Raw genomic sequence first — 17,831 nt, 5'->3', positions numbered from 1 at the left:
AGTCCCCTCTTCCCAGGCTGTCCCCCGTGGGGATGGCCCCTTCCAGAGGCTTGCATGGTGTTCCATCCACGGGTTTCCATCCCTTGCGTGGGATGGAAAGGCTCTCGGGAAGGGTTTTTTTCCCCTATCAAGGGAACTCGAGAGGTTTCCTTCCCACCCGGGAACCACCCCGCGGTGGCGGTTTTCTAGGGAGATGGTGGTGATGCTGGGGGTTCTGTGGAGTGGGAGGTGTGTGAGCTCCCTGCAGCTGTGGGTGGCCGCTGCCAGGCCTGGGCAGGGGCTCGCACCCGCCTCTGCTGCCGGGGCAGAGGGGTGCCGGCAGGATGCTCCAGTGCTCCAGCCATCCCCCAGGAAGCCCCCACCACCTGTGCAGCGCTGTGCTGGGGCGAGGGGCTTCGCTTCGCTTCCCTTCTTCCTTGTGTGCACCCTAAATACCGTCTTAATTTCATCTCATTATTTCCTGCCTAAATAATTCCCATTTCTCCTGGGGACCGTATTTAAACCTTTGATCTTCTCTGAAGTCTCACAGTCCTGATCACATCCTTTCTGTTTAAATGAACCAAAATGCCTTTTTGTCTCATGATGTATAAATTTGCGGGTTGAGGAATAGAGGCAGCCCTGATAATGGCAAACCTCACAATCACCCACCGTGACTTTGGCCAGAGCCAAAACACCCTGGGCTGATGCTGAGCACCTCGGGCCAGACCCCCCTGCTTGGCTCCTCCACCCGCTTCCCCGCCGCACCTCGTCCTCCCTCTGCCCTCCTGCCGACAATGCCGGCTGGCAAGCAGCGTCACCTGGGCTCGGGCCCAGCCAGGGAATGGCCATCCCCAGGTCAGGAGAGGGTGAATATGCCGGTGGCTGATGGATGCCGTCTCCCGGGAGCGGGGCACAGCTGCTGTGCCGCACAGCCCCGGCCCCCCATCTCCTGGGGGTATCGCTGATGCTCGGCATGAAGCGGGACCGCAGAGCGCAGCTGGAGGGATGGAGGAGAGCGGCCGCGTAGGTGCCGGTGTTCTGGCTGCTGGCTCCACACTGGGAGGTGCCGCGGCGCCGAGGCTGGCGGTGGAAGGGCTGGAAGGCAGCGGGTGTTGCTGGAGATGGATGCGATAAGGATGAACGTGTTGCTCCGTCGTGCAGCGATAGAGGAGCCGGGGAGCACATCGTCTCCGAGCTCGAGGGATCGTGACCGGGAGGGTTGAGCACTCCTCCTGGCTGAGTGGGGCTGTGGTTATGGAAATACTCCAGAAGTATCCAGGAGAGGCCCCTGCACCACAGGCCATGGTGCCGGAGCTCTCCTGCTTCTTTGCTGCGGGCGCTTGCCCTGCACGTGTTGTACAAGCACGGGGACAGACCTCCTCTCCAAGCCCATTAGGGAAGCAGCTAATTAAGCTCTGTGGTGTCCCTGGGAAGTCAGCAGGAGATGTGCCAGCATCACAGCCATCTTGCAGAGCCTGCACCAGAGCCCAGGGACAGGGCGGGCTGCCTCGCATCTCCTTGTTTGAATGCTTGGTGCTCGTGGGGCGATGTGGTGCCCGACGCCCCAGGACGGGTGCCCCCCATGTCCCCCGCCTTGGCCGGGCTTGGGACAGAGGCCTGCTGGTGGGGTGCCCCAATGCTCCCACCAGCCCTCGGCATGGCTCCAGCGAGGGCGGGAGGTGGGGAGAGAGCCTGTACAAATATTATTGTTGTTATCATTACCCATAAATATATGCAGGCACTTAACGACCTTGGCATGGAGCATTTCCTGGGGATTAATGACCAGTTGGCATTAATGGTCCTTAGCTGCACCTCGGGCCATCAGCTCCTCCCAGCCCTTCATTAATCCACAGGAAATCTCAGGCATCGATCCTCATTGCTTAATTGATACATGCAACTTGTCTCCCTGCCTGAGATTTACAGATACTCGCTGCTTCTTTCCCCACTGCTTTGAAGGTGACTTTTTTAGCACAGGTCCCTCACGCGGGGAGGCCCTCGTGGATTTTTGTTTCCTGGTGTTCGTCTGGGCGTGGGTTATGGCAGCAGGAAAGTCTTTTCTCTCCTAGGTGGGAGGGTAGGAACCGAAACGGTGCTGGCTTTGGGGTTTCTCCAGCTAGCGTGGCACAGCACGAGGAGTACATCTTTCCCACCGAACGCAAAGGCTTGGTTACCTTCAGCCGATTGCATCCAAGAGCATGGGCAAGGAGTGTGAGCTGGCGTGGGACACGGTAATTCTCCAAGGCCTTAGCAAGTTCTATAATAATCGATGTTTTTTGCCCGTGAGTCACAATTCATCTCTAATCTTCCTCAAGGGAGGTGGGATTTGCTATCTTTAGTGCTCGCGACTGCTGCTTTCCTGGGCTGAGCATCCCGCTGAGCCTGGGCACTCGCTGCAGGGATGCTGACCTGGCAGCCGACGTGGAGACCCGGCTGCGTTATAATCCCGTTGCCTGGTCCTCTAGCCTTTACCACCGGTTGGCTTCGTGCCGTTGGTGCCGCAGTATAAATCATGTTAATTCTTGAGGTGCTTTTCCGTGGTAAGTCTGAAATTCCCATTTTGGTTCGCTGGCTTGTCTGGTGAACTAAATTATTTTCATAGCCCCTTAAGGGCATATTGTCAGCCCAGACTTACTGCCGTTATACACCATATCTGAAACATTAATATCTCTTCTAAATATAGTGTATTGACAAGGTATCTGGTATAGTGTAAATCCTTGGGACATTTGATCCAGATCATTAAAACTGAGTGAAGAAAGGGAGGAATAGATCAAGTTACCTTGCCGCTCTTAATTCAAACAAGCGATGAATTATTCATTCCACTATTAATTCTACAGTCCTCCCGCTTTTTATTTATTTCTCTCTTTATTTATTTTTTTCCTCCCCAGATAGACAGCTTCGAAAGGATGATCGGGTGGTGGTGAGGGGACGTTTGCCCACCGGAGGATGGGGTGCGTGGGGGTGGGCTGCCTGGCAGCGCTGGCCGTGCTGTGCGGGGCTCTTGGGGATGCTCCCAGCAGAGGTAAGAGCCCGGTCCCAGCTCCCGGTGGGGACCGCGGGGCCGGCCGGGCATCCGTGGTCCCCGGGGAGGTGAGGGCTGCTTGCGGGCGCTGCCGTGGCTCTGGGGTGCGAGCGGGTCCCAGCGCTCAGCCCACGCAGGGAGAGGGGCTGGCTCAGGCCAGCGGCCGCCCGGCTCGGCCTGGGGACCTGGGCAGCTGGGATCTGCAGTCGCCGTGCGCAGCCGTGGGCGTGGGACATCGCCGCACGCCTGGTTTTCTGCTTCATACTTTACTGCGGATTGCAGGCGGGGCTTGTGCCGTTGTGGTGTACAGGTGCTTTGCTGAAGCCTTTATTAACTTCTGGGGTTGCACGTGGCTATATAAATATACACGCACACACACATATGAATATGAGTGTATGTCTGCGTGTGTATGTTGCTGTGCATGTAATAAACCCCTCGCCTTACCTGGATAAAACACCCCCCGGGACGCAGGGCTGGGTCAGCAGACACTGCGGCAACCCGGCCGGGTCAGCCCAGGAGCTCGGCTAACCCGCAGTCCCCCTCCCTGCGAACGGCCGGGCCTTTCTCACCAAAGTACGCACCCTCCCTCTCACCTCTTTGCTGTGGTGCTGCGTCACACGCGTCCGCAGGGCCCCCCCCTTCGCCGGGAGGTCGCCGCGCCAGCGAGCGTGATGAAAAGCAACGCGCGCTGGCTGACTATTGATTTGCAATATACTTGGCCCAGATTGATGGCAGCGAGTGCCCAGCCTTGCTTGGGAACCCACACGTGTCCCCCGGAGGCTACACAGGGTCTGTGTCGCTCCCAGACGTGATGTATGTGCCCGCTGTATCGGCACCTTCACCCCAACCCTAATCAGACCGAGGGGCAGGTGGCAGCCCCCCCCCGCCCCGTTTTATAATAACCATGTCTCAGGATAAAGATTTCATTAGAAAATCGATCCCTCCATGCATAAGTCATTGTTAAGCGCTTTGAGCCCTTCACCCCTATTTCTCCCAGCTTGAGTTCACCGATACCGCCATTATATGGAGGGAGCATTGTCAGCGGGAGGCACAAAGCTGAAGGGCTGGGCAGCCGGGGCCCCGGCGAGGCTGGAACCACTGAATGATTAAAACTCGCTCCCTACTTTCTTTTTCCCAGCAATAAATAGATGGGGACGCCATGCCGTCACTGGTGGGACAAGCTCACGGGCACAGCCGAGCCCGGCTGCAGCCATGCCACGGGGCAGCGTGGGGAAAAGGGGGTTATGTGGAGGGATGAAAGGTGATGGCGGGGGACACTTGTCCTCCAGGGAGAAGGGCTGGCCGAGCCCAGTGGGGCTCTGCAGTGTGCTGGTGTTTCGGTAGTGCCGGTGGCGGGATGGAGCCGGTGCTGCGCACCTTGTCTTCCACCCCTTTAGGCTTCCCCTGGAAAGGGGACATCACATCCACCTCTGTGTCCCCAGGCATCAAATGCGGGGGGGTGCTCTCAGCACCCTCCGGCAATTTCTCCAGCCCCAACTTCCCGGGACCGTACCCCTACGAGACAGAGTGCACGTGGCTGATTGTGGTGGCCGAGGGTTCCTCCGTGCTGCTCTCCTTCAGCCACTTTGAGCTGGAGTACCACGCCGCCTGCGCCTACGACTACCTCCAGGTCTACAACGGGGCCGCCCGGGACCGGGGCAACCTCCTGGGCACCTTCTGTGGCCGCAGACCCCCGCCACCCTTCTCCTCCGCCTGGCACGTTATGGCCGTTGTCTTCCGCTCCGACCGCCATGTGGCCAAGCGTGGCTTTGCCGCCGCTTACCGGAAAGGTAGTGGGGAGGGATGGTGGTGGCAGAGCATCCGTCTGTTTGTCCGCCCTCACCATCCTCATCGTCCGTGCCTCCCTGCAGATGCCTGCGGCGGGCAGCTGACAGGGCTATCCGGGGAGATCACCAGCCCCCGCTACCCCGAGAGCTATCCCAACGACGCCGAGTGCCGCTGGAGCATTGGGGGGGCTGGTGGCGGCGGCCCCCTCACCCTGGTGTTCGCCGACTTCCAGGTGGAGGGGGGCCAGGGCTGCGGTTTCGACTACGTGGCCCTCTTCGACGGCCCCACTGCTGCTGCCCCCCACCTGGGACGCTACTGCGGCAGCGCCCGCCCGCCCCGCACCGTCTCCTCCACCCCATACCTCCTCGTCCTCTTCAAGTCAGATTTCAACATTGGTGGCAGGGGCTTCAAGGCCCATTTCTACTCGGGTGAGGGGGTCTCGGGGCGGTGGGAAGGATGTGGGGTGGGTGCCCGGGGTGGTGGTGGTGATGCTCTCCCTCCCGCAGCAGCAAGAGGAGGTGATAGCAGAGGGGACCCCTTTGGGGACAGCTCATGAGATGGTGATGTGAAGTGTAATTGGCCATGCAATGCAAATGGCTTCGCTGTGTCTCTCCCAGGCCCCACGTTGTCTTTCTCTTGATCAAGAACCGCCCTTCTCCTTTGCTCGTGCCACTCCCTGGGGATACGGGTTTTCCCCATCTGCTCTTGGAGGACTTTGGCCACGTTGGGCGTTGCTATTCCCCAACACTGATGGGTGTCCATCGGCCAAACACAAGGCTGGGGAGCAGTGCGGTGGAGGGCAGAGCATGCTTTAGCAATAAAACAAGTGATTGCTCAGCCGCCAGCTTGTCCGTGCCTGGGGGGGCTTCGGGTTTGGTTTCATTTTTCCTTGCCCATTTTTCCCTGAGCAGGCGAGTGCCAGGAGGTGTTCACTGCCATCAAAGGGAATTTCTCCAGCCCTCGGTACCCCAACTTCTACCCCAACAACCTCAAGTGCCAGTGGAGCATCCAGCTGCCCCCGGGCTACCGGATCAAGGTCTTCTTCTTGGACCTGGAGCTGGAGGGCCGGAGCAGCCTGACGGGGGGCTGCGACTATGACCACCTGGCCGCCTTCGATGGCGGCACCGAGAACGGGTCTCTGCTGGGGCGGTGGTGCGGGCAGGAGAGCCCGGCGCCTGTCACCTCCCACCGCAACCAGCTGCTGCTGGTCCTCTACACCGACCGCAACATGGCCAAGAGGGGCTTCTCCATCACCTACGTGGGAGGTAAGGTCTCACTTGGGTGCTCCTCAGTGCTGTATTTCCATCGGGACGTGCCTGAGACCATGAAATTTCCAAAAGGACCATGCAGTGAAGATACCCGTCTGCAGGCGCAGAGCACGTGGTTCCTTAGGGGTGGGGTGGAGAAGACACGGCGGGTGAGCTCCAGCTTGTGCAGAGTGCAAGACGTACGTGCTCCACGTCCCGTTTAGTATTCAGGAGATTCTTTCCAGCTTCTCCTCCCCATGTCTCTGCTGCTGCCATGCTCCTGCTCCTCTCTCAGGGTGTGAAGGAGAGAAAACCAAGGGGATTTTTAGGGGACCAAAGCCGCAGGGGAGGTGATGAGCTCAAGCATCACAACCCTGTTCCTGGCTCCCCAGGATGCTCCGGCCCTGACGGCACATGGCTGAGCAGGCAGGACCCCTGGGGCACTCCCAAATCCACCCGGCCAGCCGTGCCCGGCACCCCACCACCACCGGCATGCCCCGTGTCCCAGCCAGTGCGTCCACAGCGGGTGGGAGTGGCGGCACATAACCTTCTCTCATGTATTTGGCACCTCAAAAGCCAGCGGATTTATGGTGTTCATTGTATTTCAAGATAATTACATCTGAGCTATCTTGTGTGTCAGGGATGATTCAGACAGGGGCAACCTCGCCGGCGGGCTGGAGCCGGAGCGGGGCTGCTGGACCTCCAGCACAGGGGCTGGGGGTGGCTGGCCCTGGGTTTATGAGCTTTTATCCCTCAGCAGCAAAATCCTTCTTCATTTCCAGTGTAGCAGGAGGGATTTGGGGGTATGTGGCTCTAGAAGTAAGGGATGGGACGGAGTTTTGTCCTGAGCGTCTGCAGCCTCTGGAGGGAGAGAGGTTGTACCGGACATCTAGTAGGGCTTTAGCGTGCATGGCAGGTCTGTCCCTGTCCTTGCCCTGCTTATTTCTTACTGTTTTACAGCAGTGTGCAGGGAGAGAAATCTTGGCCTCACTGTGCCTGGTCGTGGAGAAACCCCATTCCTGCCAGAGGAGCTGGCAGACAGATGGGACACTGGCGGAGGAGCAGGGGGAAGCCCCATCACGGAGGGGATGTGACTTCTCCCAGCTGCCCGAGGCTCCTGCATCCTCCGGTACACGCTGCCCTGGCCGCGAGACACCGGCCTCTGCCCGCCACCGGCTTCCTCTGGAGCCCTCGGTGGCAAAGGGGCACCTCAGCCTCCACGGCCACATCCACAGTTCTTCATCCATGTGGATATTTTCCTTTCGGGCCCGCAAAAGGGCGTGACGTGGACCAGGCGTGTGTGATTTATGGCCGTTTGAAGGAAAGCCTTCACGCCAGGAGAGAGGATCCATTTTCTCCTCCTCTTGATCTAATGCACTTTAGTTGTTTGGTAAATCTTCTAATGGTTTTATAATGCACTAAGTGGAGTGAAGTGACACTATTTTTTTGTATCGATTTTATTGTGTCTTACCAGTTTCATAAGGCCAAGATTCAGAGGGAGCTGGAATAATTCAATAATTCATACTGCCCAAGTGGTTGGTTCAAGCTGAGCGAGGATTAACTTTAAAGAGGGGAGCATTCTTCTCCCTGGTTCCTTCCCTGCGAGGATGCTTTCTGCATCCGGAGGGGCCAAATACGGTGCCAGAGGGAGAGTGATGGAGAGGGGCTGGGTTCCCCATTGCCTCGCTCCTCTTCTCCGCACCCTGGGCGGCTCAACAGCAGCTCCCTCCGTGCACCGTTCACCAGCTCCACATCAAAAATAACGTTCTGGGGGTGGTGGAGGGCTGATGATGCTTAGGACAGGACCTGGGCTGGGCTGTGCCCTGGGAGGACACCCTGGGGCCAGGGATCCGGCTCACCCTTCCCCGGGGCCATGGGGCAGCCACGCAGCCCCATCACTCCAGGGCAGGCAGGCGTGGGGTCCCCCCGAGATGCGGCAGAAAGCAGGGCCGTGCCTGGGAGCCAACCGTGTCTGACTTCGGCACCGGCAAGGGCTAAAATATTGATAAAAGAATGCTTTCTGCGCTTCGGGTGTAGCTGCTTTTTCCCTGAAAACTCCTCTCATCACCCGAGTCCTGTGGCAGCAAGGCCAGGTACTGCGAGATGCACGGCAAAGCGATGAGGCTGATGTCCCCGCCAGTCCCGGTGCTGTCAGTCGGCTGCTTCGTGCGCGATGGGGACAGCGAGCTTTGGAACAGCTGTGGCTCTGCACGGAGCTGCTGCGGTCGCTGCAGCCGGGGGAAATCCCCTCCCAGCCGCGCTTCACTGCTGCCTCGTTTTGTCTCGACAGTTGTGCCCATGAACGTCAGCTGCACCCGGACGGACTTCCACATCCAGATCCCCATGCAGTCCCTGGCCCAGCTGGAGAGGAACAGGATTTATCTGGGGACCCCATCCTGTGCAGCCCAGGTGGTTGGCCGGAACTTTAAAATACACACCAGGTTCGACACCTGCGGCACCGAATCCCAGGTAAGCGGTCAGCAAACCTTCCTTTAAAGCAAGCTGAGTAGGTGGTGAGCCCCGTGCCGGTCGTACCGCCTGCAGAGAGGACTTCCCAGTCCATCTCTCATCTTCCCAGTAGACGCTGGTCTGATTTGTGGCCAACTGCCTCCAGACCCCTGTGAAAAAAGAGCTGCACAAAGCCCTGATGAGCCACGACCCTTGTCTTGCAGAAACGCAACAACACGTCCGTCATCGTCAGCACCCTCTACATCGATTTTTCAGCGGGTGACCAGGAGGACATCCACCAGTACGAGGTGCAGTGTGAGCCGAAGAGGAAGGAAGCCTCGGTGACCCTCATTGCCGGCCCCGATGCAGCCAGGCTCAGCCAGGCAGAAAACCTGGTGGATGCCCAGTGGCGGGAGGGGGGAGCGACGGACGCCCGTGAAATCAAGAGCCAGGACACCAGCGACATCATCTTCATCAGCATCTGCATCCTGGCCGGGCTCCTCATGGTCATCGCGGTGGTGGGGCTCGTGCTTCTGTAGGGTGCTGCTCCCCGAACCTGCGATGCCAGCCCCGCTCGGGGTGGAAACACGCCCCAAAAACCCACCCTCACCCCAGGTTGAGCACTAACACAGCTGCTCACATGGACACACGGCTCCCAGGTCCCGAAATAGAGCCCGAACCCAACCTCCACCTCATCCCAGCACCTGAAAAATCTAGGCAGTAGGCAGCCATTTCCCTCCCCAATTTGTTCTCCTCTGTCTCAATCTGTCCGTTTGGCTCGGGAATGCAATTCTTGCGCTTCCTAACTCTTCCCGCACCTGCTTCAATTTGTTTTCCCTCTGGTGCTGCTGCTTTCAGGAAAGTAATGTTGTTTGCTGATGGCTGCAAATCATCCTGTCAATTATTTCTAGCTGAATTCTTGAAGGTACAAACCAAATATAGTGATATTCCAACACATATTTTCCACGCTCCCGCCCGTGCTCGGGGGGTTACCCTAGAGCTGTGTTATAGGTATCTCCCACTTGGCAAGTACAGATGTAGCTCATGTAGATGCTTTCTGGCAGTGTTCCTGGATGTCCACGGGCGATGTGATGAGACGCATTCGCCGGGCGCCCTGGAGCTCCTTGTTTGATCTTCGCATGTTGTCTAACCCACCCGCTGCTCGCAGGACTCACCCGAGCGCTTCAGCCACCAGCAGCTGGAGGGAAGGAGAACCATCTCCCTTCTCTGTGTTTTCCTCCTTTCCAGCATGCCCGGGTGGCCACCGCTGTAAGCTCTGTACCGGCGTCGCTCCAGGAGTCTGAAACCGTGGGCACGGAGGTTTCGGTAACCTTTTAAAGATGGCCTCAGCAGGAGGGGCTGGCTTCCCTGGGACTGACACATCTTTTTCTGCCAACCTCAGTGACACCAGACCTTCATCCCTGGTCCTCGCAGAAGGTGAGCTCAGCAGCTGAGAGCATGAAAATAGGAGTCCTGTGGTCACCTGCACCTCCAGAAAACTTGGGTTCCTCCCCAAAAGCCCTGGTGCTACTGACTGCTGGATGGCCAAATAACACCCCGCCTGCCTCTTGTGCCGTACCAATGCCGTACCAATGCCGTACCAGTGCTGTACCAGTGCCGTACCAATGCCGTACCAGTGCTGTACCAGTGCCGTACCAATGCCATACCAATTTCATCATCGCATGGGGGGTGGCTATCACGGAGCAGCCTGTGTCTGTCCTGGCATGGGTCGGAGCCAGTGTATGGCAAAGCCGATGTGAAATCTCGCTGTAGAAGCAGGCTGAATGCAGCCCAGGGAGCCTGGCGTAGGGGCCACGCACCCCGGCCTGTGTGAAACACACTGCGGTGCAGGGAGAGATCTTAAAATGCCCGAACGTGGTCATTCAAGGGCAAAAAATTGAAGTTGAGGGCAGCGGGTAACCCAGGAGCCCTTTTTTTGGTAGCGCTCCCTCCCGAGGAGAGTCCATCCTAAGGAGGGTACCGGTTATTCCTGTGGCAGCATCGCACCCCACAGCAAACCCCTCTTGCTGCTGAATCCACATGCGGGGTTCGTCGCAGGGGCCAACAGGATGGTCCTGTGGGCGAAAGGCTTTCCTGGCCGCTGTCCCGCTTCCCATGCCCGCTGGGACAGGCCTGTGCCTGCTGCTGGGCATCAGCGGGAGCAGCAGTAAAGGGAAAGGATGGTGATCGAGCGGCTTTTCCTCCTGCTTTGCACCAGCCCGGGTGTCTGGGGAGGGAAGAAAGCACAAATCTGCGCATGCCTCCTAACGAGGAGCCTTCGTTACTGGAGCTCTGATTGATTTGGTCTTCGTTGGTGCAACACGTCGGCAAATGCGAGATTTCTGAGTGAAATATTTGCCGGCGCTGTTAAGCTCCATTAAGGCAAGGTTTTGAGAGCGGGTTGTGTACATAGACGGGAAACACGGCCAGACCCCGCTGCTGCCTGCGAAGCCTTGCTGCCAGTTAATTGCTAGGTATATAACTGTCAGCTTGAGACAATAGTTACAAGACTTTACAACTGAAGAAACTTAAAGATATAATTAACCTTCCTGGCAGCCCAGATTTTGCTGAAAGAGGTGGACGCTGCAGCCTGCTCGTGCCTGGCAGGGAGCCCGCAGCAGCACCCAGCCCCTCGCCCGCGGGACGGGCACCCCCTCGCCCTGCCAGGGCCTCCGGCACCCTGCCACGTGCAGGGAACGAGGCTTTTCTGGGTAGCTGTCGGTGGCACACTCAAACAAGGAGTTGGACCCGGTCCAGCAGCAATACGGGCCGCTGCTGCGCTCGCCCCAAGGAGGGTTTCCAGCTCCGGCTCTGGTCTGAAGCTGCCCGAGCACCCCCGGGCGCAGCACCCACCTGCGTGCATCTCTCGGGATGCAGGGCTGGTGCTGCGGGAGCAGCTCCGCTCCCCCGAGCCTAGGGGCTCCCCAGGACCCCCGGCCATGCAGGGGCTCACAGCCGGGGCGATTAACGTGACTTGAAGGTTTACAAAAGCCCTTTCCCAGCTTGTTCCTGGACACGTTTGCAGCTGCAGCTGGGGCTGCTGCCGGCAGTGAGCCGCTCAAGCCAGTCATCCCCCTCGGAGCAAGGAGAGCCTCCCGTGCTCGCCGAGCACCAGCCCTCCTCAGGCTCCAGTCGTGCTCCGGCATGTCTCAGCCTCTCATTTTCTCCATTAGGTTTTGGCATCCAGTCTCTCCCTGCCCCGCAGAATTTTGCTCACTGACATCCCCTGTTAAACCGCCTCTTCCCTGACATACAAGGGCCCTCCTGTTCCAAATTTGACACCCTGGAAAGCTGCTTCTGTAAAAAACCTGGAGATGTCACCACCATCACTGGCCAGGAGTCCTTCATGCTCTCAGATACCCGACACTGCCGAGCGTGAGGACCCCAGTTAAAGCCATGCTGGCAGCGTGGCTGGGGACGTCATGGGGACAGAGGTGACACCTGAGTTTGGGGCCCCAACCATCCTCCTGGTTTGGTGGCTGGGACACGGGAGCACCATCTCTCCCCAGTTAATGCAGGATTGGTTTCCATCCAAAATGGCAATGGCCAAATGGCTCACGATGTGCCTGCGGCTTTGCAAGGCCCCCCCAGCCCCCTGCGCTGCCCATGATAACCCCCTCCGGATTTCCAGCCCAAACCTGCTCCTGGCTGGTTTATCCCGCTTCCCTCCGCACCCCCTGCTCCCCAAATCACCCACTAGCTTCTCCAGCTCCTTCCCCCCACTGTGTCTGGCTGTCGCCCTGCCCAGCACCCTTTTCCCAGGGGCTGGTGGCCGCCCAGGAGCGAGATGCTGCTGGCTGAGACCCAGAGCGGGTCGGCCCCAGCACCCCACACCGGTGCATGGGAAGACCCGGCAGCACCGATGGCACGTCCCTGTCCCCATCCCTGTCACACCGGCACAAAAGCCCCTCGTAGCTGTCACGCTCCCAGCTTCGGGCGACCGTTTCCCATCAGCGGGGCTCTGTGCACAGGGTGCTTCGTGCTCGCCCACCTCCCAGGCGTGACGGGGAGCGGCTGTGCTGTCCCCTCCGGCACCGGGGCTCGCCGGGCTCTCCCGGAGCCGTCCCTTGCCCTTCCCACAGCCCGGCACGGAGGGGGCTCGGGGAGGCTCCGGCTGGTTTGTCACCCCGATAAGCGATGCGATGCAAAAGGAGCGGGACCTGCAGAGAGAGCTGGTGGGAAGGGGCCAGGAGGAGAAAGGAGAGGTGCAACCAGGGGGTGGAGCTATTCTGCCTTGCAAATTCGTTTTAATAAGAAATTTGTGTTCCTCTGATCACGTCCATGCAACCAAAGCTCTCCAGAAGTGGATCGAATGACACCTCTGTGGCCCCGAGGGTTTCCCCGCCACCGCCCGCGCTGCTGCTGAGCGTGGCCACGCCACGGACCGGAGCTGGGGAGGCTCCCACAGCAGTTCTCCCTCAGCAAGCACGTCCAGGATGGACGTCCCTGTGAGCGAAGTCCTCAGCCGCTCGGGAGGTTGCATCGGGACAGCCGGGATGGGAGAAGATCCCCATTGAGCGGGTGCAAAGCCCCCTGACTGGGCACTGCCCTGGCTGGGGAGGGAGCCCAGCCAGGGAGGGGGACGGTGCAAGCCCACAGCCTGGAGAGGGGGACTGCCGGCGTCATTTTGAGAAACAACCCCTTTTTCTCACGTAAAAGCCGCTCAGATGAGTTGCAGGCAGATATCAGGAATCCATCACCAGGGCTCCTTCCCTTCCGCCATGCCCATGGTCCTCACGCATCGGGCCTCAGTTTCCCTCGTTGGCGTTTGCCCGGCGCTCCCCGAGCAGGCGGGCAGAGCCGCAGGCACAGGCAGCGCTCCCGTTACTCATCTGATTATTTATTTAGAGCTTGATGATTCGATTGCACCAGGCTGAATGCAGCCACTCCATCTCCTGGCTTTGCTTACGGACGTGGAGTCGCGTCCCTCTGGAGCAGACAAAGGCTTTGCTGTTCCGCAGGAGGGAGAGCCTCCCTGATCTGCCTGCGAGCGCCTGCATGCAAATCTGATGAAGAACGATCGTTGAAAATCGTATATCATAGAAACCAGGACTGCAAGAGCCGCCAGAATATTGGTTGGTTTATTCCTCTCCCTCCCTGTGGGAATTGCTTCTACCGGAAAGAAGCTGGGCTGAAACATTCTAGAAACCCCAGCCATGCCCTCCGTGTTTTCTCTATTTACCGGGAAGGTTTTCCTGATGTGTCACACCGGTGGGATGTGCTGGGGGGGATGTGCTGACGGGCTGTGCTTTTGTGCCGCTGTGTTTCGGCAAGCGGCACGGTGGTGGAAGTGCCGCGAAACGGGCACCGCTGCCTGCGCAGGACCCCGCTCCCCCTGCCCGGAGGCACAAGGCCAGCCCTGGGGCAAGCTCCAGCCCACGGGGGCTCCCAGCAAGCACACGGTGTCATGGCCCGCAACACCGGAGTCCGGCAGCCTTGGCACATCGCCGCTGCCCCGCGAGCTGGCCCGTTCGGGTGCAGGCTGTCATGCCCCGCTGGCCGTGAGCAGGCTGGAGGAGCCCCGGGGTGGGAGTGCTCTTGCCCGGGACGCAAAGGGGACGCAGCCATGCCCAGGCTGGGGCTGGGTGACCGCTCGGTGGCTGTGCTGGAGCCCCCCAGGGACGCTGGGCCTGTCCCTGCAGCATGGGGTAGAGCTTGGGGCTCTCCGGCTGCTCGTGCCCGGCTGCCACGCCGTGGGGCTGCTGGCGTGGGGAGGGGGTGTTCGGCTTTCCACGCGAGCTCAGCGCGCCGCGCCGGGCCCGGCTCCCGCAGGCGGGCGGGTGCTGCAGGTCAGGGGCTGCGAAGCCAGCCTGGGGGTCACCGCGCAGGAGCCGGCTGTTTGAGGGGTTTCTCCTTTCCAAAGCAACGCTGCGGCTGTGACAGGTAGCTCGGGTCCCTCTCCTTCCAGGAATGCTTTATAGACCCCACGTTTTCATGCTTGGAAAAAAACAAAGGATGTCCTGACGCTTTCTTAAGCAGAAGTGTTGCAGCTCCACTTGCTTGAGATTTATGCGGCCCGAGGGCTGCAGTGAGGATCTGCCGACTCATGTCTTTCTCTTAAAATTAAAATAAAATGGCCAGTGTGCTACCTTGGTGGCTGCAGAAAGAAAGAGAAAAGCTTCCTGAGCCCCAGCTGGGTGTTCACCCCTTACCAGGCAACTGCATGTTGGCGGTTTATTCTATGTAACACTCAGTAAAGTTTTCTGTGCCCAGGGTGGGAGGAGGAGTTGGGACCGGCCCCGCTGCCATGGGGTGCGTGCTCTCGCTGCAGGCACCAGCGGTCCCCAAGCTCTCGCTGGCCGGGGCGCTGCCCTCGCTCCAGAAGCTGTTCCCCTCCGCGCTCCTGCAGCGAACCATCAGGACGCAGGCAGTGTCCGGCCTCACGTCGCAGATGTGGTAGACGGTCTGCTCCCCCACGCCAGGCTCATGCTGAGAAAGAGGAGGGAAATGTGTTTAAATGACTCTCACAGCTCTCCTCCAGTGATTTTTTTCCCCCTCTCCTCCTATTCCTCTGCTTAGAGGGTTATCTGTGTATTTTCAGATTTTATACTCAAGTCCCACAGACTGGGACTGGGGTGCAGAGAACTAGCACGCTCGTGACACCCAGCGAGCCAGTGCTGGAGCTGAACCCCACGTTTCTCAGCAGTGCTGCTGGCATGCAGCATTGCACTCCCTCCGTGGGCATGAACCTTGCTGCTTCAGTGAATAGTTTGGGTTTTTTTCCTTCTTCCCAAATGTACTGGTGGCCGGGAGCCATGCCCTGTGTCCTCCGTCCTCCCCGACATCCCCCAGCTCCAGCAGCGGTGGTGTGACGACCCAGGGAGCGGCTGGTCGTGGCACCAGCCAGCGGAGAGCTGCTTGCCAGCTCCTTGCTCCCCGTGCAGGACGCGCACAGGGCGGCTCCGGACGCGGGGGTTCGCAGCACTGGCAGCCCCGGCGCAAGCGTGCCCCTCGGCAGCGCTGCCCGGCCAGCCCGAGTCCCACGCCGGGGCGCGGCTGGGGACCACCGAGCTGGGAAGTCCCGTTCCAGTCCTGCTTTGGCTCTTTACCTTATTTTTCCCTTTCCCCAGGAATGCCAGGAATGAGGCCGGCCGGGTTCCCCTAATCCATTCTCCCAGCCCAAACCTGCATCCTCTCCTCGAACAGGCCTTTGCGGTTAATTTAATAATGACTGGCCCTGGGGCAACCGCAAGGGTGGTTTGTGGGCTTGCGGCAGGTCGGGTAGTTCTTGGGGGGGCTCGGTGTGCAACGCCAGAAGCCCCCCCAGCCACCTGAGCCACGGATAGGGTCACGGCTCCCCAGGACCCAGGCGCAGGTGGGTCAGCGGGTGCTGCACCGAGAGGGGGTCTTTCGCCATGAGGCGGGCAGCCTCATGGAGGTGGTGCTGCTTTGCACCCCAGCGCTGCTCCCCAGCACAAAGCCACCCCCGCAGCTTCTCCTCCTACCTGTGGGTGGAAAAACAACTCCGCAAACGTCTCCCCAAGCCCTGTTACGGGGAGGGTGCGAGCGATAGCATTTCGGTACCCCCTGATGCTGAGGGGAGAAGGGGAACATGACCTCTCCCCACGCCATGGGTTGAGCCACGCCATCCCTCCAGCAGCAGTCCGGGAGCATGTCCCCCTCTTTCCCCTGTCCCCGGGACGGGGACTGTAACATCTGCAAAAGGGGCAGGTGGGGACAGAAACCGCGTCGGCCACCCCAGCGAGACCCGCCGGCTGGGTGCGAGGGCCTCCAGCCCTGCTTGCGGGGCGTCACCGGGCTGCAAAACCAGGGCTTGTTTTGGCTCCCCGAAAGGACGTTGTTTGTTTCTAGAGCTGGAGGAACCATCGACGTGTTCCCACATGGGAGCGTATAAAAGCCAAAGCACAAGGAGGAGTCCAGGTACTTTTCTGCTCTGGCTGAGCCCATGGCTTAGGTGGCTTTTGCTTGTGTCTGAGGATGTGAAATGGTGAAGTAGCTTTGCTGAGCCAGAATGGGGGAGCAAGAGAAAGCCAAGGAGCCAAGTGGCTTTCAGGCCTCACTCCTGGGATTTTTTCCTTCCCCATCAGTGATTCGGCGCCCAGCCATCGGCCACAGCCTCCCTACAGCATCCCTGCACGGACGGGAGACCCGTGACGCAGACCAGGGATAAGGTAAACGGGACCCTCCAACCCCTTTGTCCAGCAGAACCCCTCTCCCCAGCAAACCAAAGCCCCTCTCCGCGGGGAAGGGGCTAACCCTGCCTGCTCGGGTGGGCAATGCCAGCCTGCCGTGGGGGCACCTCAACCTTGGGGATCCAGGCGCCCGCCGGGGACCCTGGCCAGGCGGGCACAGACGAGGAGGCAGCAGTCAAGCAGCCCTGCCATCCGGGGAAACAAAAGGAACCAAGCACGTGGATAATTAAAAATGCAACGCCGCCGTTTACCAGGAGTTCTTTTCCCACCTTATTTTAAATCCTGCTTCCCGGTCGTCACAGCCCTGGGGACAGCGAGGTCCCTCCTCCCCTGCTTGGGGGGGATTTTGGCGTGCGGAGGCTGAATGGGGCATTTGTTCCATGGTGGATGGGAGAGTTTACAGCTGGATTTTGAGCTTACGGTCATGCCTCTGCGGCAAGTTTGCGGGGTGAGGATCTGACCCTGCCTCCCCTCTCTGGCTAGCTCTGCACATCGCAGCCCTCCTCTTCCTCCTCCTCCCTTCAGCTGGGACAGTGTTTGCAATATGAAAATTTCAGTTTAGGCAAAATATTGGCCACAGCAGAAATGATTTTGGCTATTTTTTTTTTTTTTTGGCCATTGGGACTGGCTATGCTAGAGGAACAGCGTTTGTCCATTATAGGAGCACCCTTTATAGGAGATAACTGCTTTCTAGATAATAATATATAATTAGCAAGGATTATCCCATAATCTAGTCTAATTGACAGAGATCGTGGATGTTGTTCAGTGGACTGCCAGCAGAAGAATTAGAGCATCATGAATTGCAGTGTTCCCTGGCACGGGCTTCCCCTTTTTTTGCATCCTGTGGCATTTCAGGGTCCCTGCGTGCCTCAGTTTCCCCTCCTGTGAGATGCCAATTCATCCACCTGATTTCTCCTGCAGTATCAGCACCTGTGCAGAGGGGTATTTAAATAAATGCAGGAGGGCTCTCCAGCCCTTGTGGTGTCCTCCACAGTGTGACCTCTGCTATGGGAGGGCTCACTCATTAGCATTAAAATGCTTTAAAAGGGCTGCAGCCCTTTAAAGCAGCAAGGGGGATGTGGTGCTTCTGGTGCTGTGCATTGCATGGAGGAGCAAGGGTTTGCTGGCTGTGGGAACTCCCTGACATGTTTCCCTTCCTCTACCTCTTCTTTTCTGCTTCCTTCCATCCTTCTTCTG

At 59.0% G+C, this 17,831-nt stretch overlaps 1 protein-coding gene across 1 annotated transcript; it reads left to right on the top strand.

Moving 5' to 3' along the window:
- Nucleotides 1-2,834: 2,834 nt before the first annotated feature.
- CDCP2 (CUB domain containing protein 2) lies at nucleotides 2,835-9,020 on the top strand (the record flags this gene model as incomplete). Its single annotated transcript, XM_082003272.1, has 6 exons — nucleotides 2,835-2,998; nucleotides 4,441-4,788; nucleotides 4,870-5,214; nucleotides 5,698-6,051; nucleotides 8,324-8,502; nucleotides 8,706-9,020. Exons 1-6 carry the CDS (start codon nucleotides 2,923-2,925, stop codon nucleotides 9,018-9,020), a joined length of 1,617 nt encoding a protein of 538 aa, XP_081859398.1. The 5' UTR covers nucleotides 2,835-2,922.
- Between the last annotated feature and the right edge of the window lie 8,811 nt (nucleotides 9,021-17,831).

Source organism: Phaethon aethereus, assembly GCF_964289735.1.
Source record: "Phaethon aethereus genome assembly, chromosome: 8".
NCBI classification, from domain to species: domain Eukaryota; kingdom Metazoa; phylum Chordata; class Aves; order Phaethontiformes; family Phaethontidae; genus Phaethon; species Phaethon aethereus.
This window is presented reverse-complemented; position numbering and strand designations above follow the sequence as displayed.